Genomic DNA, 25,900 nt, shown 5'->3' with positions numbered 1-25,900 from the left:
AACATCCAGTTCAGATACAGCTGTCCAGGGGAGCAGGCCCCAATTTTTGTTTGGATAACAGATTCCGTCGTAGCGCAACCCATTTCATTCCAATAACGATCGACGAAGTGCTTCAAGGATACAGATTAAGACCAGAGGACATCACTGCGACCACAGACGCGCACACACACAGACAGAAGATAGAGAGATCCCAACGTCCACGTTGTCTAAACCTAATACACTTGGCCAGCCCTCATCTCAATAAAGATCTTTTGGTCGCCACGTCACTTGGGATGATACTATCTTATCATCCTTGGAATCATCTTTATAAATAGAGATGGATGAAAAGAATGTAAAAAACTTGTGCAGAAAAACCAAAAACAAACGAGGAATAAAACACAAAGAAGCAAGGTCGGCGTAAGGAATATGATCATATATTGACAGCCGCATACCAAAGACAACAAAAAGAAAAGTGGTCCAAAAGCAGAATCTTAGCCTCTACTATTCTGAAACCGCCAGGGAAGCAAGTCTGGAAGCAATCTTGGCCGTCTTGTAATCTTCACGCAATTGCACAAACCTGCCATCGCAAGCAAAGCTCCAAAACTTAGAATCAAATCTATAAGTCGTCACCTTGATTCATATAAAACTACCAGTGATTCAAGTACCTGAGTGCATCAGCTCTAATATTTGGGCTTCCTTCGAATAAGGTGACAATGCTTTCAGGAGCAACAATAAGAGCATTCGCCATGCTAAAAGCACAATTAACTCAATAAGCATCCATCAGCAGGTACTCGACAAGTAATGGCTAAAAAACAATGGCAACTACGAGCCAGTGACTTACTTTCCAAGCATCTCAAAATTTTCATCGACTGCTGGAGCATTGAAGCTTCGCACAAATTCCCCATACTCAGTTATATCACGTTTTAGTCGCAGTCCACCACTACAAAAGAGAAATATTACAAAAGGAAACTGAGATTGGAAACTTCACAATAAAACCTGATATTTTCCTGCATATAATACAGCTGTGGAAAGAAGGGAATATATTCAAACGTGGACAATTTAGAGGAAAGGACAACTGGCTTATCGTTACTTTAGAAACTGAACGGCTCACTAAGCACTCAAGCATATAACTGGTGAAAAGTGTAGGTGTTGCAACTAACCATGTAATAATTCAATAGTTAGACCAACTAATCAAAGAGAACAGAGAATCGATAAATTCCCAGAAGAAACTATAAGAAAATGGTCCTTACCTGGGACTGAACGTAAACTTTTGCCAATGATTAAGAAGTCCTTTATGCAAGCGGTTACCCTAAAGAAAGTTGCAAATCCAGCGCTTCCAATTAGTAAATAAAATTCATTTGTATAACAACGTGGATAAAAAAAGATGGCAGCATGTGGAGATAAATAAGCAAGAGAATTATGACTTAGATATGCATAGACACAGGTGAGAGAACTCTGGCATCACAAACAATTTCAAGCCTGCCAAGCAACAGATTGATTCACAGACCCACAGATCCAAAGTGTCCTTTCAGACAACTAAGCTTCGCAGTCCATGCAAAGCCAACTAATTTTTCAACAAATTTCGGCAAGAAAATTCAAATTATGAGAAACACAAGAATAAATAACTGCAAAATTTTATAATTTCAAGACAACTGAACCACCTACCAGATCTGTCAGAAAAGCTTGTTTGTTCAGTCCCTCTAGTGCAGTGTACGCAGTATCAAGCACCCGCGAGAGGTATGCAACAACCCTGTGAAAAGGAGAAAAAATTGGGTGAATTGTCTTCTGATTTGTTCCTCCCTTTGCTTTTCCATGAAGATTTACGATGAACAACTCTCACATAGATGTAGGTGCTGGAGCAGCTCTCCTCCAAAAACTGGGGGTGCATATGCAATCTCTCTCTCTCTATACTCACAGATGCACACACACACACATGCACCTGACCACTATTATTCCACCAACTTGAATAACCCAATCTTACTTAATCGGACGGAAGGCTATGTCACATAGTAACGAGTACAAGTACCGGCGTGAGTACTGGCACGTGTACAGACCATTTTCAAAAAAATTAGGTGCGATATATATATATATATATATATATATATATATATAACAAGAAACAAAAACTTAGAAAATATATATGAAAATAAAATATATATATCAACATAAACAAATAAACAACATAGAAAATATATATCAATGGCTCTTGCAGCATTGTGTTTAAAAAACTTATGAAAAACTTTAAGCATATGGATGACTGATCAGCCCCCTAGATAGTCAAATATGAACATCAGTCGCATTGTCACAGCCAAAACAGGGCTCAGCATTGTGGAACTGGAATTTAAGCGCTAAATGCCGAACTGGAATAGCTCAGTTACAGAAAATACAAGATTTAGGCACCAAATACAGAAAATACTGGAATGGCTCAGCATTGTGGAGCATGGTTCATATAAATATAAAAGAGAAAGGGCAGACAATATGATTTTTGAAGAAAAAAAAAAGGATGAACAAATTGACAAATCAGTAGAAAAAGAAAAACAAAAGCACTACTAAGAACAACAATAAAAAGAAAAATACTTGATGCAGGAAAATCGCCAGAGGACGCCGGAAGAAATATCATCCAAATCAGCCCAAATTGTTTCCGCTGGAGGTCGCATTCTCTTCCTCAGCAAACTCCAGCAGAGAAGAATGAAACAGAGCCCTCAACTCTATCGAGGGCTCTGTGTTTTCAAAAGCATATATTAAAAAAAGCCCTAATTTTTGGACAAAATGGACTCAGTCCATGTTTGACCGAGTCCATTTTTGGACAGACACAGAATCAGAGACAGTGACCGTACTGGTACCTGTTCGACACCGTACGGTGTGACCAGTACGGGTACTCCTCCTAAAACAACATACCCATGTGGCTGTGATGGAAGGCTGTTCACTCAAAGAAGAAAGACAGGTTGCTGTCAGCTGACACAGCTCAAAAGATAACTCGTACTTTTTTCAAAAGCTAGAAGTCCACTTGTAAGCCATCTGAAGTTGATTGGACGCTTAATGAGGATGCACACTAATGCTCATTTTCTAGAGACATATATACACACACATATACAGGCATACATGTGTGTATGTATTATAGCCAGAGTTCAATATCAAAAGCAAAACAAAATTTAGAAATGTTACATTGCAAAAGCATAATATATAAATTAAGCTAATAAGTCAGTCAGTTTATGAATCATTTGACAATGCCCAGCTTGGGAGGCTCTTGGGATAAATCGGTCAGTCTGACTCATTTGACGAACCCCAGCTTGAGACAAAGTAAAATCTGAAGCACACAGACAGGCCTCTTGGGTGCTGGTGCAGCATCCATCGCACCAGAGAGTCACAGACACAACCCAGCTTGAGTGAAGTAAAATCTGATGCACACAGACAGGGCTCTTGGGTGCTGGTGCAGCATGCATCACACCATGGAGACAATCAACAACATTGCATACAGTTTTCCAGTTTTGGATAAATACAACCTTAAGCAATCAGAAAAGAAAGAAACAATACATCTGAACAAAAGACGGTCTCTCTGGCAACCTCTTAGACACAAGATCTCTCTCTCCAGATGTGAAAGTGTCACAGGAATGTCTGCAACTGGTGGGCCTTTTAGTGGGGATGAAATCGAATTTTTATTCTGCACATTCTAGTACACTCGTTATTCAATTTTCTTCTTAGTTTGTAAATTATTATTTATGATTTATGAATGTATGTACTGCTTGTTTATATATGTAGATGTGTGTGTGTGTGTGTGTGTGTGTGTGTGTGTGTGTATATACACACACAGAGAGAGAGAGATGTGTGTGTGTGTGTGTGTGTGTATATATATACACACAGAGACAGAGAGAGAGACTCGGTTAGTCTCCACATCCAAGCTTTTTGAAAATGCTCCGCACAGTTTGACTGCACTTGTAATGGCTGCTAAATGAATGTAGTGAGTCAACATGGAACCCATGCCTGCACCATTGCTGGTGCAATGAGGTGAGCTCTTGGAGTGTCCACGTGACAGAGAAGTGAACCACAAGTATTTTCTCAACAAATCATCCGTTTACAACTAATTTTCAGTTTGAAGACCTCCCAATGAGAAAAATTTGTACCTTATACAAGCATTAGTAGGTCGGTGATCGGGTGCATTCCCATCATCAGGTGTTCGGTAATCTGAGGCTTTTTGTTCGCTAGAAAGAAGCCTTTCTACCTGCATATAATGTTCAATTAGGTCAAAAGAATACACCTGGATAATTCCAACAAGGAAAACATTGTAAACTCAAACCAATAACCAGAAAGGCCACTATAACTTTAGTGCATTTTCTGAACAAGGCAAAAGTCGCAAGACATGCACATCGACAAATACCGCATGTTAAGTTATTTGTGTTGGTCATTTGGAAAAATGATCTTTTATTGCAACTTCTCATTATATGATAATCAACTTCTGCATCGTAGATGACATCCTTTTCTCTGTTGTAGTTATCACGAAAAAAGTAAATAATTAAAATTATAAATGACATTTATTACAATATTGTGAAAAAACAAACCTACCATAATTACTAGTCTTCCATTCAATTTAACAGGGTTTTTTCAAGTCTTTGTGAAGCCAGATTTGCAGTCTGGCTAGCAAGTTGGATTGCTCAAGAAATGACACGAAGATGAACTCCCATACTGTGCTACAGTGCCTATAAATATTGCATCTCGCTGTTTGGTGCACAGATTAGCATCTGTTACTTTCTTGACCTTTTCTTGATGACCTTCTACCTATATCTAAATTACTTCATGGTAGACTTGATAGTAGACTGAGCATCAATCATTGACACATAAGACCATATCTTTGGTATAGAGGACTCCATCATGTTATAATTTTGTTTAAATCCAAAAAGGATAGGACTCTGTTTGGCATTTAAACTTCCTCAGACTTCAACAAAAAGAATGTCATCTAATTCTCGGCAGGGTAGACCTAAGGATGTTTAACCTACCTCAATGAGGAATGTGCAAATAGACAAGTAAGCAAATTATAACACTAACTGAGAGTTAATAAATATTAAAATATGCAACCAACTCAAAAAGTGAACCTCAGCCATCAGTGTGTCGATGCACTGCTGGAGACCCTTCATTGCAGCATTCTCTGCACTAGACATAGCTGTTGCCATTTCTTCACAAGAGGCAGCATGAGCACCATCAACAGGCAATAAAAGCCTAGAAATTGTGTTTGTGAAGTACTGCAGAGAGCATGTGACGGTTTTAAGAAAAAGATAATTCGACAAAACATCAGCTATGCCTCTTATTGATAACATAATCAAAAGCTTTGCAACTAACGTACTTGTTGAACAACTGCAGCATTGCTTGCTGCCCGCTGCACAGCCACCATAAATGATCTGATGCTACTTTCTCCAGCAGCTGCAGCAGCTTCTGCCTGTCAAAATAAACAAGTCAATCTAAGCTTTCATCTGGATAATTTACCGAACTTCCTTTGAAAAATTATCAAAGCAAACAATAAAACGAATAAATTTTAGAGTTTAGACTTTAGACTGCAGTTCCACCAGCGAAAACCATAAAGGAAACAAAAGACAAAAAAAATGCCCACAAAAGAATCATGAAAGATTATCTAATCGAAGGCAAATAGTGCATGCACAATTGCACATACAAGAGGAGAGCGACAGTAAGATATTCAAGAAACACCCAAGAAAGGGTATGATAAGAACAAAAAGCATATTGAAAATGATTCTTACAGCAGAAGCAGCTGCAGCAGCAACCCTTCGACTGACACTTGTTCCAATAACAAATCTTTCCCTCAAAGCTGCAGCTTCATTAAGACCTTCTCTGGTCTTTTCCAGGCCTTCAGTTGTGTATTGACTTACCTAAAATTTTTATCAATCTCATAATCAGCTTGCAGCAACACAGAAAGGTCAAAACATAAAATAACTTCATTTGACTTACTTGATCAAGCAAGCAAGTGAACATTGCCCTGACATGGTTTGCAAGGGTAGTTGGCTGGAAAACAACAGACAAAAAGATTACTTGGACATCAACTATCCTTCAACTAATGTAACAATGACTATTGCAATTTCCACTTTATCTTGACAATGGAAAACATTGTAAGTGATTATGGTAAGACCTCTGACAGACATCCGAGTTTGAAAACTTGGAACATGATTGATAATCATCTGATAAATGCTTAAATACAAGTAAATTAAGTTGTTAAAATTAGGCAAACACGGGTCCTTCAAGAACTTAAAAAGGTTAATTGGGACTAGTCAGTCCGACTTGGTTCACGTTGCTTGACTATAAATCAGTCACAAAAAACTTTCTCGCATTTTAAACAGTGAGGTTTTCCTTCGGTATAATACATGGAGTTTGAAAAAAAAAGAGAAAAATATGGTAATTTTTAAAAGTTCAAAAAAAAATAAAATTAGGGGAAAATAAAATAAGTGAGAAACTAATAACACATGTTGCAGCCTTGAGACGTGGAGAGAGAGAGAAAGAGTTGAAGTCGTGAGAGTTGGGGAGAGAAAACGTATATTCACTAACCCTAATCTCTATTATAAAGAGATTTACAGATTACATCAATCTAAAATAAAGAAAATATTAAAGAGATCTTATAACTCTTTAATATTACAAAGAACCACCAACAAACATAAACTCCTCTAATTTCAACAATACAAACATCAAAAAATAAGTAGATTAAAAAATAAAAATTAAAAAATGAAAACAAGAAGTTTTGCATTAAAGAATGTGAAAAAAAATGACAAAAAAAACGTGTTTTATTCACGTTTTTTGTGTTGGCATTTTTTTTTAAAAAAAAAGTGTTTCTTTTAGTTTTAAACGGCAGACTTATTTATCGCGTTTACCTAGGGTTTTTTCAAAAAAAGTGTTTTTTGTGACTATGCTATCAATAAGCAAAAATATGTCCATAAGTTTATATGGAAATAAATACAGAAACATAGATATCAATACAAAGAATGCACGTATATATGTATGAGTTAAGGACTAGTCAACAGTCTACTTGACTAGCCTGGTCACTCGTTTGAAACTTAGATCAGTTCACTGGATATCTTACTCAACTGATTAGCCTGGCCACTAAGCCTGCTAGTTGGGTTTTTGACACTTGAGTATATCTCCACAAGCTTTCACGCCAGCCATTGCACCTCCTCATCCAACATATGATCACATCAGAAAAGTCTCAACTTTTTATGCTTCATTTATCAGTGACTATGACTAGAATTTTATAGGTGATCTTGTTATCTATCTGCAGATATTTTTTTCCTTCTTGAAAAACAGAGGGATTGAATTGCTTATCCACTCAAACAAATGTTTTAAATTGCATTCTCATTTTTACTCAACACAATAAAAATCAGCATCTAAACTTGCTGTCTACCTGAGCAGAAAATAAAACACATCTACTGATTGCCTCCTCATTCCATCGCACAATCTCAGTTACAACAGTAACAGAAATCTGCTGCTGTGAAGGTGGCACAGCTGCTGTTTTGGAACGTGACAAGGGGGCATTGGTTGATTCGGGCTGTTGTTGCATCCCAGAACGTAACTCTTCCATCTAATGCAGAAAAAGGAAAAGGTCAGAAAACTACTCATTTTCTCAATAGCTTAAATTTTTCTGTACAATTAGCACCAAATGAGTTAGAACTGTACCTTTGCTTGATATAGTTGTCTTAGAGAAGCTTGCTCATATTCAGGATACTCATCTTTATGGGCAATAAACAAAGACTCAGTGAGACCTGAATTAAGACAGTAAAGTCAGGAATAGCATTAACAGGGATGACCATGTACTAAGCAAATATACTGAAAGTAAACTAGAAATGCAACCAACAGATGCAGCTGTCCTAGCAAGCTTTCAACAAACTAAAGCATGATCTGCGAGAGGCTTCAATTCCCAATAAGAACCACATTTTAACATAAACTCTTCCAGCAAACCTTAGTGGGAGGTAAGCATGGGCATCGGGCCGGCCCGGCCCAGCCCGATTACATTAAAAAAATATTTTTTAATATAAAATAATGCATAAAAAATAATTAATGGTAATAAAATATTATAAATACATATATATATATATATATATATATATTAATAAGAAATAAAAAAAATCATTATCGGGCCCTATCCGAACTTATCGGGCCCGATCCGAACTTATCGGGCAGGCCCGGGTCACGTTTTTTAGGTACCGGGTATCCAACAGCGGCCCGGCCCGGTGCCCAGGCTTAGTGGGAGGTGTGATAGCCACATGTACATGGAAGAAAAATATTGACATTATGCAAGTCCATGTGCAAGGTGTACCACTAAACCACTTCAACTAAGTTGTACAATGCTACATCTACAACTGAGAAAAAGAGAAATGACAAACACCTTCAACATCCAAATCACCACATCCCACTGCCCGCAGCTCCTTAGAAAGTTCCAATGTCTTCTCATATGCAACTGCAAGAATTCTAAGATACTGCACCAACATAATCACACATAAAAACACAAGAAAAACTCCCTCAAAGGTAGAAAAATATCAAAATGGCAAAGTAGGGTAACAAGTGTCACTGACCAGTAAAAGCCCACCATCTTCAGCAGAAGGTATATTCACCAGTGATGGCTTCACTAACAACTTATCAAGAATTGATGCTACTCTCTGCTCTAAGACTCGCTGCATGTGGTAAGCATGGTTAACATCCAAAAAATGGAGTTCCCCCTAAGAAAAGGTAAGATTTTCCTACAGCACATATAATTGGCAACCTAAATCTCAAAGCTATTTGAAGCTATCTGATACCTGCACCAAAATAGACATGACATCATCAGGAGCAGGGAAAACAGCCATAATAGTTGCTGCCTCCTTTTGTACAGTTTCTGCAGATTAATGATTCCTGTCAGAATAAGTATAATCATTTCCATCACATTATCAAGCACTAGAAGAACATCGTTCATAGAGAAAACCTATAATTTCTTTGTATAATGATGAAAGACCACGCCCTATACTGCTTGGTCCAGCTTGGATGCCTTGATCTCCAAGTACCAATCTTGTGTCCGCACTCATCACTTCTACATCAATGAACATTGGCCGAGATGCAACATAGTGTTGCATGGCACTGCTACCCCTATTAAACTGCATGCCATAAAAGTAACACCACAACCATTGAAACCTGAAAGACAAGTAGAAACTAACAAAATAGAACTTTTTTGACGTATTAGGCTACAGATCAATGTCCAACCCATGACAAAATGTATATTCTCATGCAACTATATGACAATCTTGACAACCATTGAATGTCCAAGCACTTATAAGGTGAAAACATAAACCTCATGCTGCTTTTGTGTTAAATTATTTTTATTTTGGGTTTGTCATATCAATGCTATAATTTCTACATAAATGTGAAACAAGTTTTACATTTACTGAAGTACCATGATGGCTACTTATAACTGTCAGGCAAATCAGCACCAATCTCTATCACATTAACAACTCCATCGCCAGCATATGACATGAGAAAATAAGAAGAATGGCAATGAAGGAAATATCAATAGCATGCAAATATTGTGTGGCATTTTTTCCTGTAAAATCGGGAAAAGACAAAATTAATAACAGAAGATCTTTGAATCCAGCAGATCTTTGAATCCAGCAGAAGTGAGATATCAAGAAAAGAAGACTACCACAATCTCACACCTGTGACAAAATTTTTGCACATTCTGCCATTGTGGACAATTCTCGCCTCTGTGATGCAGCATCAAATCGTGCAAGCAATCTATTCTCAAGTTCTTTAACAAAAAACACAAGCACATGTTAAATGCATAAACAAGATGGTTAAGAAAGTCAGTTTCTTAATCCTATTATCCTATACCATTGCAGTAATCCTGAAGATTTGCAACAGCAGTTTCAAGCCCTCTGCTTGCATTTGCAGCACCAACAGATGTTGCAGCTGTAGCATGCCGCCCAATATCCTCTTCAGCAAATGCACCTATATGATGATATGAACACTCATTGAGTAGCTAATGAAAGAACCAAAAATAAGAAGGTAAACAAAACAAAATGGTTTCACTTAGACTAAGCATAGAACACAAAAAACTAAGATGGAGGAAGCATATATGCGATGTTTTGGGAAAGCCGCTGGCCAATGAGGCAGCCTGATTCATCCAGTATACCCAATTGAAATGGTTATCATTTACCACTTATGGCGCCTGTGAACATTTTTGCTGCAAGGCATTGAAGAGGGCCTACCTCACCAGTGAAAAGTTGTGGGTGTCCACTCACTTTGGCCATTCCAGGCTTGGTTCCTCAAGATGAGGACAATGGCTTTGTCATAGGAGTGATCTTACTTGACCTCTGAACATACTTATCATCAGTTAATTACAGACTTAGATTTGCTTTTACAGTGATATGAGAGTCTGTATAATTATCTTGCAGGCTTGCAGCATGTGCTGATCTCAAAAACAAACGAAATGCACGAATCAATTATGACAGGGATAAGGTAGACAAGCATCAAGCGGCTGTACTGTTGTACAAACTACCAAGATGTAGTTTAGCACTCGAAAAGCCTTAGAGGCAAGTTTAAAGAAGGTCATGAACTCAAGCAAGTAAAATTCTAAACCAATTTAAGGTACCAAATCTGCAAGAGAAAGCTCTTCTTCTCTCCATTATTCACCCATTCAAACCTTCTTTTTGGACACATGTCATGATTATAATTGATTATCTGTTATAGCAACACCATTGTTAGAACTCAGATAATCTAGCAAGATCAAGTTATTGGTTAAGCACACCTGTTCAATAGTATCATTACTTTGATAACCTGTGTCCTTTACATGTAACTGAATAATAATAGGAACATCAAACGTGAGCCCTCCAGTTGGTTCGCCTAATTTTTTGGTTCAACAATGCAAACCCTATATAAGAGATTGGAGTGCTAGATATCTAATTGCCAAGAACAGGTAAATCTATTGGATGAACCTGAACACAGGATCACGCACAAGCAATGCATGTCAAGTTCAACATGGACTAGCAAATAGAAAAGTCAAACCAAGTTGCCTAAGGTTGTTTGGGACAAGACAGCAATGATACCTACGTAATTTTTGTGCGACAGAAGCGGCCTCAGCAACACGACTATCATCAGAGAAAAGAGGAGAAAGCTCAATTAGGTCTCCAGGGCTGCTGTTAAACTCCATCAAATACTGCAAAGTTAATCATATCATGTAATAGTTCCAGAGCAAATAACCAATCATGAGAATGCAAGAGAAAATATGTACGGATACCTTTATGAGATCTATAGTCTGACTAGCAGTTTCTCGTTGAGAATCAGCACTCTACATGATAGCCCATGAACATATTCATATATGTCAGAAACAGCATTTAGAATAATTGCAAAATTGATCGTGTGACCCTGCTGTAAGATAACCTGTAAGTGGTCTCCAATTTTAGCTGCAGTCTGCCCAACACTTGAGATGCGAGAGTCCAACCTAGCAAAGCTATCAAAGAGGCCATCTACACCTCTCTCCAACTGTCAAAGAACACAACAACATGACAATGTTGCACTGTCTAATCGCATAAAAACTGTATGAATTATCAACCAAACCACTGACATCGCATCTAGAAGAATAGATGACTGCAAAAATAATTACTTCCATTACAGTAGACAAAGATATGTTTAAATTCAGTGCGCAGATTTTCATTATCATATATATACATCATTTTTCAGCATCCATGCGACTATAGAAGCACAAAAATACAAAGATGTGGGACCAGTGAACTGAGTATAACTCGTCATCACAGTTAATTTGTTTTAACTTTGGTAATACTAACCTCAGAGAGAGTTTTGCGATGCTTAGAATCTTGAACAGTGACCTCCTTCTTAAGATTGTCAAGTCGGGCATCAATCTTCAAAAATGAAAAGAATATCCAACTTACAACAGAGTGCAGAATGTAAACTTTGTCTACAAACAGATAAAAAATATACCTGCCGGCGCAAATCAGCCAACTCCCTACATGCATCCTTGAAAAGAGACAAAAGTCCATCGGCTTCAGGGAACAAAGGAGCAGAAGACTTTTGCCCCGATTTGGTGGCATCAAGTGAGCCACGTGGGTGTCCATTTGGCATATCTGTACCACTGATACTGCTATGATCCTCTGATGGATCTTGATCTTCATCTTGAAATGCAGGAAGCAAGTCATTTACCATATTTCCAAACAAAGCATCAAATGAAAATTCCCCCTGCATGAATTCAAATTAGCAACTAAGAATTTGAACGTCTTCATTCACTTAAGCACTGAGATACGCAACCAGACTAAAAGATATTTTCCGCAGTCGTGCAAACAACTCCCAAACTACAGAAGAAAACACTAACCATCTTGAGTAGAGAAGACAGATTCAGGAAAACTAAATCAAGGTGAGTACCTTAAAATCTTCAATGTCTAATATCAGTGGCAGCGAGCTGACAGATGAGGTCTTGGAAGCACGGGCAGCCCTTCCAGCTCTGGATGCCCGTGATCCATCTTTAGCATCTTTCATCTGCAACATCTATAGAGGAATTAGTAGCAAAATTTTCAAGGGACAGGAAAATCTAGTGTGTCAGTGTGAGTGTGAGTGTGTGTGTGTCTGTGCACATAATTATGCAAGGTCATGGCAAAGTGTGCAACTGTACTAGTCTCTAACTTCATGACAAGCATATTTTGTCATTACACTTATACATGATCTGTTTTGACATGCGATGACTTTCATTGATCTGTTTTTTTAGCTGATTTTCATTGTTCTGGTCCTGATCTGTTCATAGGATGTTGTTTTAGCCTTTTAGGTTGATTCTGAAATACTTCGCATTGAATCAGCTGTTTGTAGGTCTTAAACAGCCTGTGTCTAAGTTCCTTTTCTTAGACAGACAGTGAAAATGTCGAGAACCAAAAGATCATGCATTTAGAGCCAAAAAATGAAAGAGCTCTAGATGCCATAAACGACACCTACTTTTCCTGTACATGAATTGTTTCAAACCACGTTTTCCTTAAACTCATTTAGCAAATAAGGTTAAAGTTGACGTTTGGTCATGCTATTGAACTTGCTTGAAGATTTGTATATATTTAATGATTGGGCTAATTTTCATGATTTCATCTAAAATGTTCCTCATTTGTTTCTTGACTGAAAGAATTTGAATAAGCCTCAAATTTTGTTCAAGTTCTCAGTTACGATAAAGAAAACATTCAAGGCTGAAATAGCAAGCCAATTCGGCTCATCTCTACTTTGAATAAGCTTTGCTAGACTGAGGTCAAGCTGTTGATCAGGTTGCATGCATTTTATGGTTTAATGGTGGGGACCACTTCTACATTTTGACTCAGGTCTGATTGCTTAAGCAGTAGAAGCTAACCTCTTGGTATTTCAAATTAATAAGTCATCCACAAGTGATCTGATTTGCTTAAGTGCTTAGTTCTAATAAACCAATTTACAATAAGCACCTATTTGGTATGTCCATGTATCATTGCATTGCTTCCATTTATAGACATAAAAATACACATTGACTATTTTTTCTTGATTAAATCCTTATAGTGAATACCTAATAAAGAGAAAATACACCCTAAAATGAAGCTGCTAAGATTAGTAGATTTCAAGATCCTGTTTTCCACATGAAGCAATATTTAGAATACCTGCTTGAATTTCTTATTACTGTGGATGCTTAAGTAACGTTTTAAAGCAATATATGAATATATATCATTGTCATAAATATTGTTTTTGAGAAAATACCAGTGAAATTTTTCTTGGGTACTTTTTGACGAAGTTGTGTTTTTGGGAAAAATGTCGGCAAATTTTTAAAAATTAAAAAAAAAATCAAAAAAATTAAAATGATTGAAAACCAACAATTTTGCCAAAAATCGCAAAAAAAAAATCACAATATATTCATTGCTGCTGAGATTTCCAAAATTTCACAAGATTTTCCCAATATTTTCGTTTTGCTTTTCTTTTCCGTAAATAGTGTGAGATTTTTAAAAATCTCGCAATATCTGTCATTATATATATATATATATATATATATAGATTTTAGAAAATCTCACAATATCTGTCACTATATATATATATATATATATATATATATATCAGCTTGTATATTTGCATTATAATTTATAAGCATGGTTGGAAAAGCTTTTGTGCAAAAATATCCATATTATGATTTTCAGTAATAGATCCATGGTACATTTGTACCTTATGCGATCGATATAGACCAAGCTTGTTTCTAGAAATGTATAATATCTACTGTATTATGGATTATTATCAATAATCCACGGATCTGTTACGTACTATCTAAGAGAATCCATTACATACTATGGCTTGCATGAACACCCAACACAACTTCCTTGGAGCCCGAGTTCTGCTATGGTGTCCGCTTAGGAAGGGTTGGTAAGCAAAGCAACACCTATTATATGTAGATGGCAGGATAACAAATTATTACTATTGTCTAATTACTCTTGAACTAATTACTTTCTTCTTCTTTTTCCTTTTTTTTTTTAATTTGCCTGTTGAAAATGATAATGAGATGGAGTATTATTTCATTATTAAATGATTCATTGAGCTTGATTGGTTTTCTTCCACATTGATGTACAAAGGTGTTCATGATCCATGATTTCTTTGATATTGAAGTGCTCGATCAGATAGATAGAGGGAAACTTTTGGAGGTTAAGAGAGAGAGGGAGACAGGGGGTTTGCTTGTTGTTGCTATCACCGAAGAGAGCTAGCTGGTGGAAGAAGTAGTGCAGAGCAATGTTTTTAAAGGCATACAAAATTAAATTTAGCATGTGTAATGAAAAGCAAACATACATAATATCCTCTAATTTTACTTTGCAACCACTCAGTCCACTCTGGTGGAACACAAAGGAATGTGGTTGCATGTTGTGGATCTGACACAAATTTGATCGCTTTCAAACAAGTAGATGAATCAATTTCACCATTTATGAATAATTATGATACAATGTCACTAGCTTGCTTTGTCAAATGATATGGAGTAGCATCATTAAAAGCTTGTATTTGTTGATTTAGACTACTAATCACATCACAGATAGAAGCATCCTCTGATGACTTTCTCTTCCTGCATGTTCCACTTGATGATAAAGGTTAGTTGCCTAATGAATTACTCGTCGGAACATGAAAATTATTTACTTGAGATACTTCCTAATCTAACGGAGTAATAGGAGGAACTTATGTTGATGGTATTGGTATATTTGAATATGCATTTCTATGACTACCCAGAGCAGTAGATTTACCTCATATTTCTACTGCATGCTTATAAAATTTTTCATGTAGATGGCCTTCTATACTTCTTTTTACCTAGATATCTTTTTACATACTCAACCCACACATTCTTGTGAGACAAGACCATCTTATTGTCTGCATCCCATCCAAATCCACTGGCTTTTAGAATTTCACCCATAACAATTATATTTGGTCTGGCATGCTTTAATTTGTTTTTAGTTTCTCTAGCATATATTTTTCACCATATTTCTTTATCATCGATCTCTCAACTTCCTTCATAGTTGTATCTCTTAAACCTCCATTCATCAACATTGTTCTAATACGCAATCAAATAAAAATTGTTCTTGCTCATCATGCTACATTAGTTGGTCTTTGTTTTTTTCAATTGTACTTTCGTTGTCTCTCATCATTATATAAATTTAATGATGTATGTATTAGAGAAATTAACGTATTACCCCAAACAAAACAAGTAACATTATCAATGAAACAAACACAGAAAAAAAATAGAGAATGCATTCATGAAATTGTCTGCTATAAGATAAGCATATGACATAGATACCTTGAAAATCCTTCATGCACAGTCAACTGCAATAGTGCAAATTAAGTATAAGCAAAAGAAATGGAAAAAAAAAGGAGTGTGAGAAGTTGAGATTTGGACCTGCTCAGCACTAATAGAAGAAAAATAGCAAGAAAATAAAGGCTTCCAACTTGCACCAGTACTGGAAATCCTGCAAGGAAGATATTTTCCAAGTTAATATTGGCAGCACAAATCCTTCAAGAATAAAAATCCTTAACTTAACCTCATTACAAGGAATATCAAAGAGGAAAATTAATGTTCTGCTGTGACCAATTGAAAAATGGTTGAACAAATCATAATCTAGACAAAAAAAAAAAAAGAAACGATCCACTTGATCTAGTGATTAGTCAATTATGTATATTGGGCTAGCAGAAATACGAATAGTGCTAGGAAGCTTACCTGTCAATGGGTGTAAAACCTCGTCTTCGAACCAAAAAACTTGGCCGAAAAAACCTGTAATTGCAAAGAATGTAAATAACAAAACATAAATAATCAAACATAAAGCATTTCAATCAATCGAACGGTTCCTTGTTGAGCTGCCCCATTGAACAAGGACAGCACTGCAAAAAGAACTGAAGTTTATGTTTTTTTTTTTTTTTTACTTTTTTAAATCTAGTTAATGTGTGTAGAGTCTGTAGACTGTAGATAATATAAACTATAAAGAACTTACTGAGTCAATGTAGATACCATATAGAACTTACTAAGTTAATGTAGATAACATAAATTTGTTCAATCACTCGACCTTTGTCCAGTCAAACTGATAAAAATGCTCTTGTTAATTATTTAAGCTTTTTAGAGATGATTGGCAGATGGTTGTTGTTGTTGGTGTATTTGGAATGCGTTTAGAAGTAGTTGAACATAGTTACCAAACATCCTACATTAGGTGGCTTTTTGAAAACTGTTCATCAAGATGGTTGTTGTTGCTGGTGTAAGCAGATTAATGTTAGTTTAAACCAATGTTATAAAAGGCGTAGCGTATCGCGTATCGGTCGGGCTGACCTATACGCTGTATCGTAACGTATCGTAAACGTAGCGTAGCGTATCGTAAAATTAATTTTTTAATTTTAAAATTTATTTAAAAATCAGAAAAAATAGAGAAAAATTATTAAAAATCTGAAAAAATAAACAAAAAAATATATATTCAAATATGAAAAAGATCATCATACATAAGGAACATTCATGTGTGTCAACAACGCATTCAAAAATTAGAAATTAGATATTCAAAATAACATAATAAGCATCCATCACAATTTTAAACTTGAAAATTTTATAGAACCTTAAGACTTAGAGTCTTAGGACTTTGAGTTTTAGGACTTATATTACATCACAATTTTATAAGTTCAAAACATATAGTTATCAACTTATCATCTTTCATGATTTAACGATAATATTTTCCAAATTGATGAATCATTGGTTATTTTTGATGAAAATGTGCAAAATCTTTCCCTCCTACGTCTCTTGGAGTCTTTAAATACAAGAAGAGAGAGAGGGAGGAGTGTTTAAACTTTAAAAAATAAAAAATTTTGTGTTTTAACCCGTATCGTACGATACGGCCCCCGTATCGTGCGATACGTGTACGATACGGACGCGTATCGTCTTTAAACAGCGTATCGTATAGGTTTTCTTGACCTATACGATACGTATCGTACGATACGCGTCCGTATCGTACGATACGGATAACATTGGTTTAAACACTAGATTGGTGTTAGGAATGCATTTAGAAGTAGTTGAACATAGTTATCAAACATCCTACATTAGGTGGCTTTTCAAAACTTTTCATCAAGATAAACAGGAAGCATCATTTCTGTAACATATAGTAAACAAGTAACGTTTGTCTTCTCAGTTTACATTTTTCTGTCCAAATTTTTCCATGGACATAACTTAAATTACATAGCCAAATTTAACACAGTTTTCTAACATTTGTGTTCTAGCCAAATTTAACTCAGTTTTCTAACATTTGTGTTCTCAGTTTACATTTTTCTGTCCAAATTTTTCCATGGACATAACTTAAATTACATAGCCAAATTTAACTCAGTTTTCTGATAAAGCATCTCGTCACTAGAAGTAGTTGAACGTAGTTATCAAACATCCTACATTAGGTGGCCTTTCAAAAACTTTTCATCAAGATAAACAGGAAGCATCATTTCTGTAACATATAGTAAACGAGTAACATTTGTGTTCTCGGTTTTACATTTTCTGTCCAAATTTTTCCATGGACATAACTTAAATTACATAGCCAAATTTAACTCAGTTTTCTGATAAAGCATCTCGTCACTGGAACCTCTCTATCTCTCTCGAAACTGAAATGTGTTATCTCAGATTTATTGATCTGTTGAGTGGACCATCAGATCTGACTCGGTAGAGAATAGTAAAGCAATATCTGCAGTTTGCTCATTTCTTCCTTTTGTACACAGTCAACAATGAAAAGAAAGACTAAAATCAAAAGAAAACAGAAGGATGGAAAAGATGGAAAAAAAGAGAGAGAGAATGGCATCCAGTTGCAAAATCCAACGTGACTAGACAAACATTTCTTAGCTATTACTTTATTGTGGCTATCTTTTTTGCTTCCTTTTTCTTCACTCCAGGCTTCTGCTCACAACTTTTTGTGCCGCTTCCAACATTGCTTGTCTCCCTCACCTGCTTATCCCCGAACGACTAATCCCAAAACAAACTTTACCAATTTATTTCTCTCTCTTAAAAATAACTAAAAATGGACTGTTAAGTTCAAATGGGTTCCTTTTCGATGGTTTAAATAGGCAAGCAGGGATTCCAGTCTGCAGTAACTGAGCAGGCAAGAGTTGCCAAGATGGGCTCAAGGCTGCATATTGTTTTATCTTCTACTCTTCTTGGTCCAAAGAAAAGCTCTTGGTTTAGGTAAGATGTGCCAACATAGTTTTGTTTCCCTTTCTTTTTAATTCTAGTTAACGTGTGTATATAACATAAAGGACTTACTGAGTCAATGTCAAACCAGAAAATAAAAAAGCATGGTGACAACAAAGAAGAGCTCATCAACGATAGCAACCCCCAGCAAACCAAGGACAAAGTCAAGTCAGACATAAGGAATGAACTTAAAAACTCAATCATGCTGCTAGCCTGCTAAGACATGAAACCTTTAACTGCAAGCAATTGTTCTAAAATTTCTCCAAAATTCAAGAGGTGGGAAGCAGCTAAAGTTTTGCACAGGAACGGCTTAAGTGAACGCAGCTGCTAATAAGCCCATTTCAGATGAAGTAACCAGTCTAATCACGATACGTTGTCAAAACTAATGAACTGAAAATGAAAAAAAAAAATCTAAGAAACAAAATTACAAGAGAACAGTATTGATCTAAGTATTAAGTTAAATGACCCTGATCTAATATTTCCAATTGGGTCATTGGATTCTACTTCCTGAATCCTGCAAATCTGGATGCCTACTTGTTCATATCTAAGTGTTGCTAGATTCCTAGTAGCTATAATGTTGGCAAGTTATAAATCTGCAGCAGAAAGCCAGAACGCATAATGCATGTAAAAGTAACAAAACAACCAGAACGAATGTAGTTTGAAACTTTGAACATCCAAATGACTGTGACACTTAATTGTAAAATGCAGAATCCGTGGCCTGCAAGCTGCTGAGAAGGTGCACCCTAGACTGCGTCTTCTCCGCTATCTCCTATTCTCCTTCGCCCTAGGGACTCATCCTTGCTACACTCCATTGCCCTACTGCTACCAACCCTCAATTCTCACTCACCTACACTTGTGACGCAAAAACCCAGGAACCAACTCAGATCAACTCAACCACCATATCAGAAACTCCAAAAATCCTCCACACCCGAGAACCAAACCCCAACTCATTGTCGCGCTCGTCCAATTCAAAATCGAAAGAAAAACCACAGAAAATAGAGGAAAATGAATGAACCGATAAATGGGAAAGGGGAACGAGCTGATTACAGGGTGGAAGCACAAAATGGAGAAATCAGGGTTTACCTGATTACAGAAACTGACGATGACGACTATGACCAACGAAGAGGACCGCCTCTCCTTCTCTCACAGGCCCGCACAAAAAGCCTTCACTCTTCCAAAATCAGTCCTTCGCCTTCACAGATCTGCACCAGAAATGGCTGCTCTTTCACTGCAGACGAACAGCAACGAGAGAGAGATAGAAAGAGATGGTTACCTGTGGTGGAGGGGCGGAGATGCACAGATCTGAGGAGGAAAGGATCTATGGGGGGCGAGAGGGTAGAAAGAAAGTTCCGTCGGGAGAGTTTGATTTTTGTCGGGCAAGGGGTCGGTTCGGGCTTTTTGATTTTGAGGATCGCGTTACAGGGGCCCGGGCGTTTTCGGGCTCGCGCCGGCTTGACGAAACTCAAACTCGATCTCGGCCCAACGCTCCAAACTTAGGATGAAATTCGATTTGATTCGGTTATAATTAAAAATATATATTATGTTATTTATTTATTTATGTATGAAGGTGAGCCTGGTTCGACCCCAAACAAAGACAATAAGTACCATTGGAAAATTTAAACATATTATATGAACCTTATAAATTATTATACTCATTAAGAATAAACAGGGGACACATGAAAATAACTAAAATAGAGAGATTTTAAACATTTTCAAATAATAAGATAAATGAATAGTGGATGGTGTTTCACAAATGGTATCCATTCGATTCAAAATGGCCATCAGCCTAATTTTTATTAGCATTAATTAAAAAACAAAAAACAAATTACCTTTTTGTAAACTCTTGTTTTGTCCTAAAAATGCGTCGTTCGTGTGCACTATCTTGTGTCAAAAAAAAGGTTCTATACGAAGAACATTGTATTCTTGAAACACATATTTCTAAAACATACGTCATAATAAGAGCATATTTTTGTTCTAAGAAATATGATATGGCTATGAGTGTTGCGCCTGTACTTAACAATTAAGCATTTGACATAAACACAGTATGAATATGTTCCTTGAAATAAGAATATGATGTTCTTGGAACAAATGTGTTAATAGTAATACTTAAGAGCACGCAATGTTCTTTTTACCAAACACTTTTAAAGAAAAATGCAACGCCAGTTGCTTCAATTGGCACTTACCTTATCATGACATGGTAATATCTTTTTTTTTTTTTTTTTACCATTGTAGATTCAATGTTCAAGAAAGCATAGCTAGGGGTTATATATTTAGTATTGAAGGACATTATCCACCAAGTTTATAATGAAATTTTTAACACATGCCTTCATAATACTCTTCCGTAATTTCTGTTGGTTGATTTAAATATACTGAAGGACATGATGATTCATCAAGTTTAATTATTTTTTCCTAAGTTATGTATAACCTCTTGCAATCACTTTCCGGCGAGAGAAGTTGGACCCTCTTTATCAATTATCAGGCTGTCTAATATATCTTCCCAAACATATATAAACATATGGGAAATTATTTAATGAAAGTATGTTATTTTTTTGGGCAGATACATGAAACAAGAACAAAGTACAAAGTGTTCATCTTGAAAAACAGCCCCTTGGAGCCACAATGCTGGCTTGGCTTATAATGCAAAAGAAGGTCCAAAAGCAAGATTCATTGAAGAAAGACAAGTGGTTGTTAGTACTGTCAATTTTGCAGCATTCATAGGAGACTTTATGGCATTTACTATAGATAATGGTAAAGAGTTGTTCGCTTGTCAGGGACATCGTCATGGGGCGAGCTAGTATGTTTTTGCATTTCTAAAAGGTTTCGTCTACTACAGTATCATCAAGGGGTTGGTGCAATGGTTGAAGCGAGGGCTGGTAAGTGGTCGGTGTTTGTTTTGAATTTTTAGGTCATCAACATTATGTGCATAAAAAGGGGTCATCTGACATATAAGCTGAAGCACGGCGGGGGGTGGCACCACAAGGCACCGAAAGTAGGTCTTGTACCTTAAAAGGATAAAAGGTTGGGTGGAAGTTTCGGTATTCTACCGAAGGTATAAACCCTACTCACCCATATACCATAAGGTATATGGATATTCACTCATTATTTAGAGCTTTGGTGTGTTAGAAATGACACATTTTATAGTGGGGATAAAGGTCGAACACATCTAATTGCCAAAAAAAAATCTATGTGATGTTGCTTCCCTTGTTAAAGAATTACTTGTGGATATAAATTTTGGGTACATAATGTTTATTTTGTAAGTTCTTGTGTAGTATGCCCTCTTATGTTTTCGTGCATCTGCCCTAACAGCTTGGTTTTGAGGTCTTTAATGAAATGATAAGAGATGGTTGTCTCTCCATATATTTATGTGTGGCAGATCACTGGAACATAACATAAATCATATTTTTCTATAACATGAATTTTACAACTCAAAAAGTTAATTAACGTGAATTTTACAACTCGAAAATTTATGTCATTGAATGTTTAAAAATATTTTCTACATTAAGAAAACGTTGTTTTATTTGGAACCAATGAAATTTTAGAATCATTATTTTCAAATTTAAGAAATGTGAATTGTGTTATCAAACAAAGAGTTTTGATTCTAAACGTAAGCGCATCCCATAATAAAAAATTCTGAAATTATGATTTAGAATCAAAAATTTATACCACTAAATAGAATTTGGAATTGAAATTTTCGTTCCAACTCCAACTTGAAGTGGAAATTTGATGATGGAATTTTGACTCCAAAATCAAAACCCTAAAACATCAAACGCCTCCTAAATGTTTTTCTGCACCAAAAGTTTGGACTTTGCTGCAGTCGTGTTTGGCCAACATGATAGAGTTTAGAAATGGATGGTCACGGCTTTTAAGAGAGGCTGGTTGGCTGAGATGTGAAAGATTATCTCTTCGAAATTAAGAAACCGAGCGCCACATGGTCATGCAGAAACACCTGCATAAAATGCATAAACTGTCATTTTTTGTTTCCATAGTTTTATCTCAAGTGATAATATAGCAAAACGGCTGCCGTTTTTGTGTCGACAGTCCTGCAACAATGGTATGGTGGCACACTTTTCATCACGAGCACCAGTTGATTTTTTCAAGCCTTATTTGACCTGCGCAGTGTTAAGGGTTTCTACAAACAGCCTTTACTCAATCTTAATATAGCGAAAACATTTATCAGTATTTTGGGACAATGAACTAGACGATGAGTGCTAGACACTCGACAAACCATCACCTAAGATTATTCGACAGTAGGCTATTAGCAAGCCATGACTATGAGGCCTAGTCAAAATCCTATTATTCATCCAAGTACATATCTACCTCAATATGAAATCTAGGTAGAGGAAAACTTCCCTTTGTAGGAAGTGTCCAACGAAAACCAGTTGCCGACTAGATGTCATTAAATAAGGTGGTTGACCATCGCATTACTCGACCATGAGTTTTCACTTGCTCGCCCCCATATGACTCTACACGATTGTAAACACAACATATGCTTCCACCGAGGGAATTCACCATAGCCCTAAAATGCAAAAAACTAATATTTAAAAAATAGATATTAGTTTTTTTGCATTTGGTATGTTGATTTTAAAGTTTTGAATATTATTTTTTGCATATAAATTTTCTAAAATATGTTTTTTCCCTCAGGTTTCCAGATGATATGAAGGAAAGAATAAAATACACCCACCATCCAATCATTTCACATTCAAAGTGAAAAAAAAAAAAAAAAAAACCACAACCACCCGATTAATTAAGATCCGAGAAATCTTGGTCTCCACAATAAGAACACTCAATTGTCCTTCCTCTTCACTATTATAATTGATTTCTGCAACTACCAAAGTTCAACAATCCTAGATTCTGGCCAAATTTTCTTCATTCTCAGAGCTCCAAAGTCTCCTCTACCCTTGTGGAGACCTCATGAATCAGAATATGGTCGCCTTCACATGCACCTAATCCGAAAGCACAAGTCAAGATGTTCACATGTTCTTCAATGTCACCGACAGATTAATTGTCCGCTTTTTTAGATGCCCATTTGACCGATGGGTTGGTTGTTAACGATGTGAAGTTTCTCGAGAGCCTGTATATATATGATTGAGGGAATCGATTAATTTAAATTTGTGTGGATTTGAGAAGTCTTACTTACACCGGTTTGAATCTCACTCTTGGGGACTAGTTTTTTTTTTTTTTTCAAATATGACATACTTATTCCTTATATATACATGTCCTTTCATTCAAGAAAAACAATTTTGTCAAAAGTATTGGGGCAGATAAAGCTAAAAAAAGTCTCTGGGGAAAACTTGGTTTTTACAAAACCAGGTTTTTTTAAAACTTGGTTTTTAACGAGTTATTGAAAACCTAATTTGCATGTGTGGATGACCAGGTAAAAACCAGGTTTTCAGTATTTAAAACCAGGTTTTTGGTAAAAAAACTTTTTTGGGGTTTAGGTTTTTCATTCTCATGTGAACATTTTTTTGTGAAAACCCAATTTTTACGATTTTTTGTTATCTAAACATCTGCAAAAGTGGTTTTAGAGGCAAAACCTGGTTTTGTCTCGAAAACCACGTTTTGAAGTAAACGCCCCCTCAATTTTTTGTGGTTCTGATGTGGTGTTTGATTGGTTGAACAATCTTTAATTTTAATGTAGGAGTTGTTTGTATGGTACTAATGACAATTAGAAAAGCTAGGTGCTTGGAGTGTTGGGTTTTAAGAAAACTCAGTTTTGGCAAAATCTAGTTTTGCAAAAAACATGAACTCCCTCAAATTGTTCATTGAAAACCAGGTTTTGAGTGTGTGACCCTAACAAATAAACCAAGTTTTGAAATCTCATTAAAAAAAAAAAAAACAAAGGTGTTAGCCAAACACCTCCTTCAAACCTGTATCCATTAGAAAGATCTGACTTTGTTTTTTTAGTGATTTGGTTCTTGGAGGCCAAACTGCATGACCAAGTGCACAAGCAAACGATAAACTATTTTGAGTGAAAAACACGACACCCCATATTTTTGAGGCACTTGTGCTAAATTTGTGAAGACAATGAGTTGCAAGATTGTTTGACATTAGCTATTATTGTTTTATGAATTTATCTCAAATAAATTAATATAACATTGTATTTTATGAACTTGATGTCAATCTTTAAGATAAATTCATAGAAAAGTAATTAACTTGTTTATGTTACTAAACATGCCTACAAAAATCCAACTTAACGCACGCACACATACACACACATATATATATAAAAGAAAAGAGAGAGAGAAATATGATATATGACATAGCAAGTTGGCCAACACATATCATATTGGTACCATAACAACAGATAGATATAAGTAGGATATATTTTAGATATTTTATGTCTTCAAAATTTAACTCAATTTTATGTTTTAATTAATTTTTGAAATTCATTAAAATAAAAAAATAACATGAGCACATAAAGCGGCAATGGAGTTATTGGCAACGTTGTTGGGCTTGTAGCCACGAATCGAAGAAATAAATAAATAAATAAATAGGAAAGTGTGGGCGCCCCAAGTGTTATCGAGTCGCTCAATAATTGACAAAAGTGGAGGGTTGATAATTTAGCATGTGAGTCACAAGACCCCTTAGCTACGGTGTCGCTTTCCGGCACCGACGACACAAAACGACGAAGAAAAAGGGGGAAGCCGTCTCCATTGATTTCTTCTCGTGCTTTTTTAAATCTTTTGGTGCCACTCAAATGCTTCTGCCGATAACCACCAGGAGGACTATTGATTGTGCCATCGTTTTTTAAAGTTTCATTAACTCCACTCTTTATGAAAAAGAAGGCGTACATACTATTTTAGTATTTTATTGTTAGAACTAAGTTTTTAACCCGAATTATATAAGAATATTTCAAAACTAGATGTTCTCAATTGGATATTTATAAATGTTATTTATTTAAATTGCAAATGGTAACACATATGATACTCGAATTGAATTTAAAAAAATACATTAAGCCTCAATTGCATCTTTGAATCTAAAAAGAAAAAACAAGGAAGAAGCTTTGATCTCTCATCCAATTCCTTCTCGCTCACAAAACTAAACGTTTCTCTAAAAAATCGAAATTGCAAACTGCATGAAGCAATCAAAAGTGGGCTGAGTTACAGTCGGTGCAGGAGAGACTCGGCTCCGGCGGGAGAAGTGGGCTCAATGGTAGAGCGGTAAGATGGAAGAATTAAGCTGGGCCAAAGGGAAAACGCAACTGGAGGGGAGGCGGCTACAGAGTCGATAGAAGACGCGCGCTCT

The 25,900-nt window shown here is 36.1% G+C and overlaps 1 protein-coding gene across 1 annotated transcript; it reads right to left on the bottom strand.

Annotated features, from left to right (window-relative positions):
• Positions 1-263: 263 nt before the first annotated feature.
• LOC116250520 (exocyst complex component SEC10b) lies at positions 264-20,041 on the bottom strand. The gene is made up of 29 exons (XM_031624196.2): positions 19,929-20,041; positions 19,739-19,857; positions 16,175-16,228; positions 15,857-15,926; positions 15,758-15,783; positions 12,367-12,489; positions 11,929-12,183; positions 11,775-11,849; positions 11,371-11,472; positions 11,228-11,278; positions 11,041-11,146; positions 9,823-9,939; positions 9,648-9,739; positions 8,924-9,092; positions 8,760-8,836; positions 8,538-8,636; positions 8,351-8,441; positions 7,642-7,727; positions 7,370-7,546; positions 5,932-5,985; positions 5,724-5,852; positions 5,315-5,407; positions 5,067-5,213; positions 4,101-4,198; positions 1,645-1,729; positions 1,230-1,288; positions 821-919; positions 645-728; positions 264-556 (listed from the first exon to the last, which is right to left on the bottom strand). Exons 6-29 carry the CDS (start codon positions 12,487-12,489, stop codon positions 481-483), a joined length of 2,544 nt encoding a protein of 847 aa, XP_031480056.1. The 5' UTR covers positions 15,758-15,783; positions 15,857-15,926; positions 16,175-16,228; positions 19,739-19,857; positions 19,929-20,041; the 3' UTR covers positions 264-480.
• Positions 20,042-25,900: the final 5,859 nt, after the last annotated feature.

This window comes from Nymphaea colorata, chromosome 3 (genome assembly GCF_008831285.2).
Source record: "Nymphaea colorata isolate Beijing-Zhang1983 chromosome 3, ASM883128v2, whole genome shotgun sequence".
NCBI lineage: Eukaryota > Viridiplantae > Streptophyta > Magnoliopsida > Nymphaeales > Nymphaeaceae > Nymphaea > Nymphaea colorata.
The sequence above is the reverse complement of the archived record's forward strand: the minus strand, read 5'-3'. Positions and strand labels throughout refer to the sequence as shown.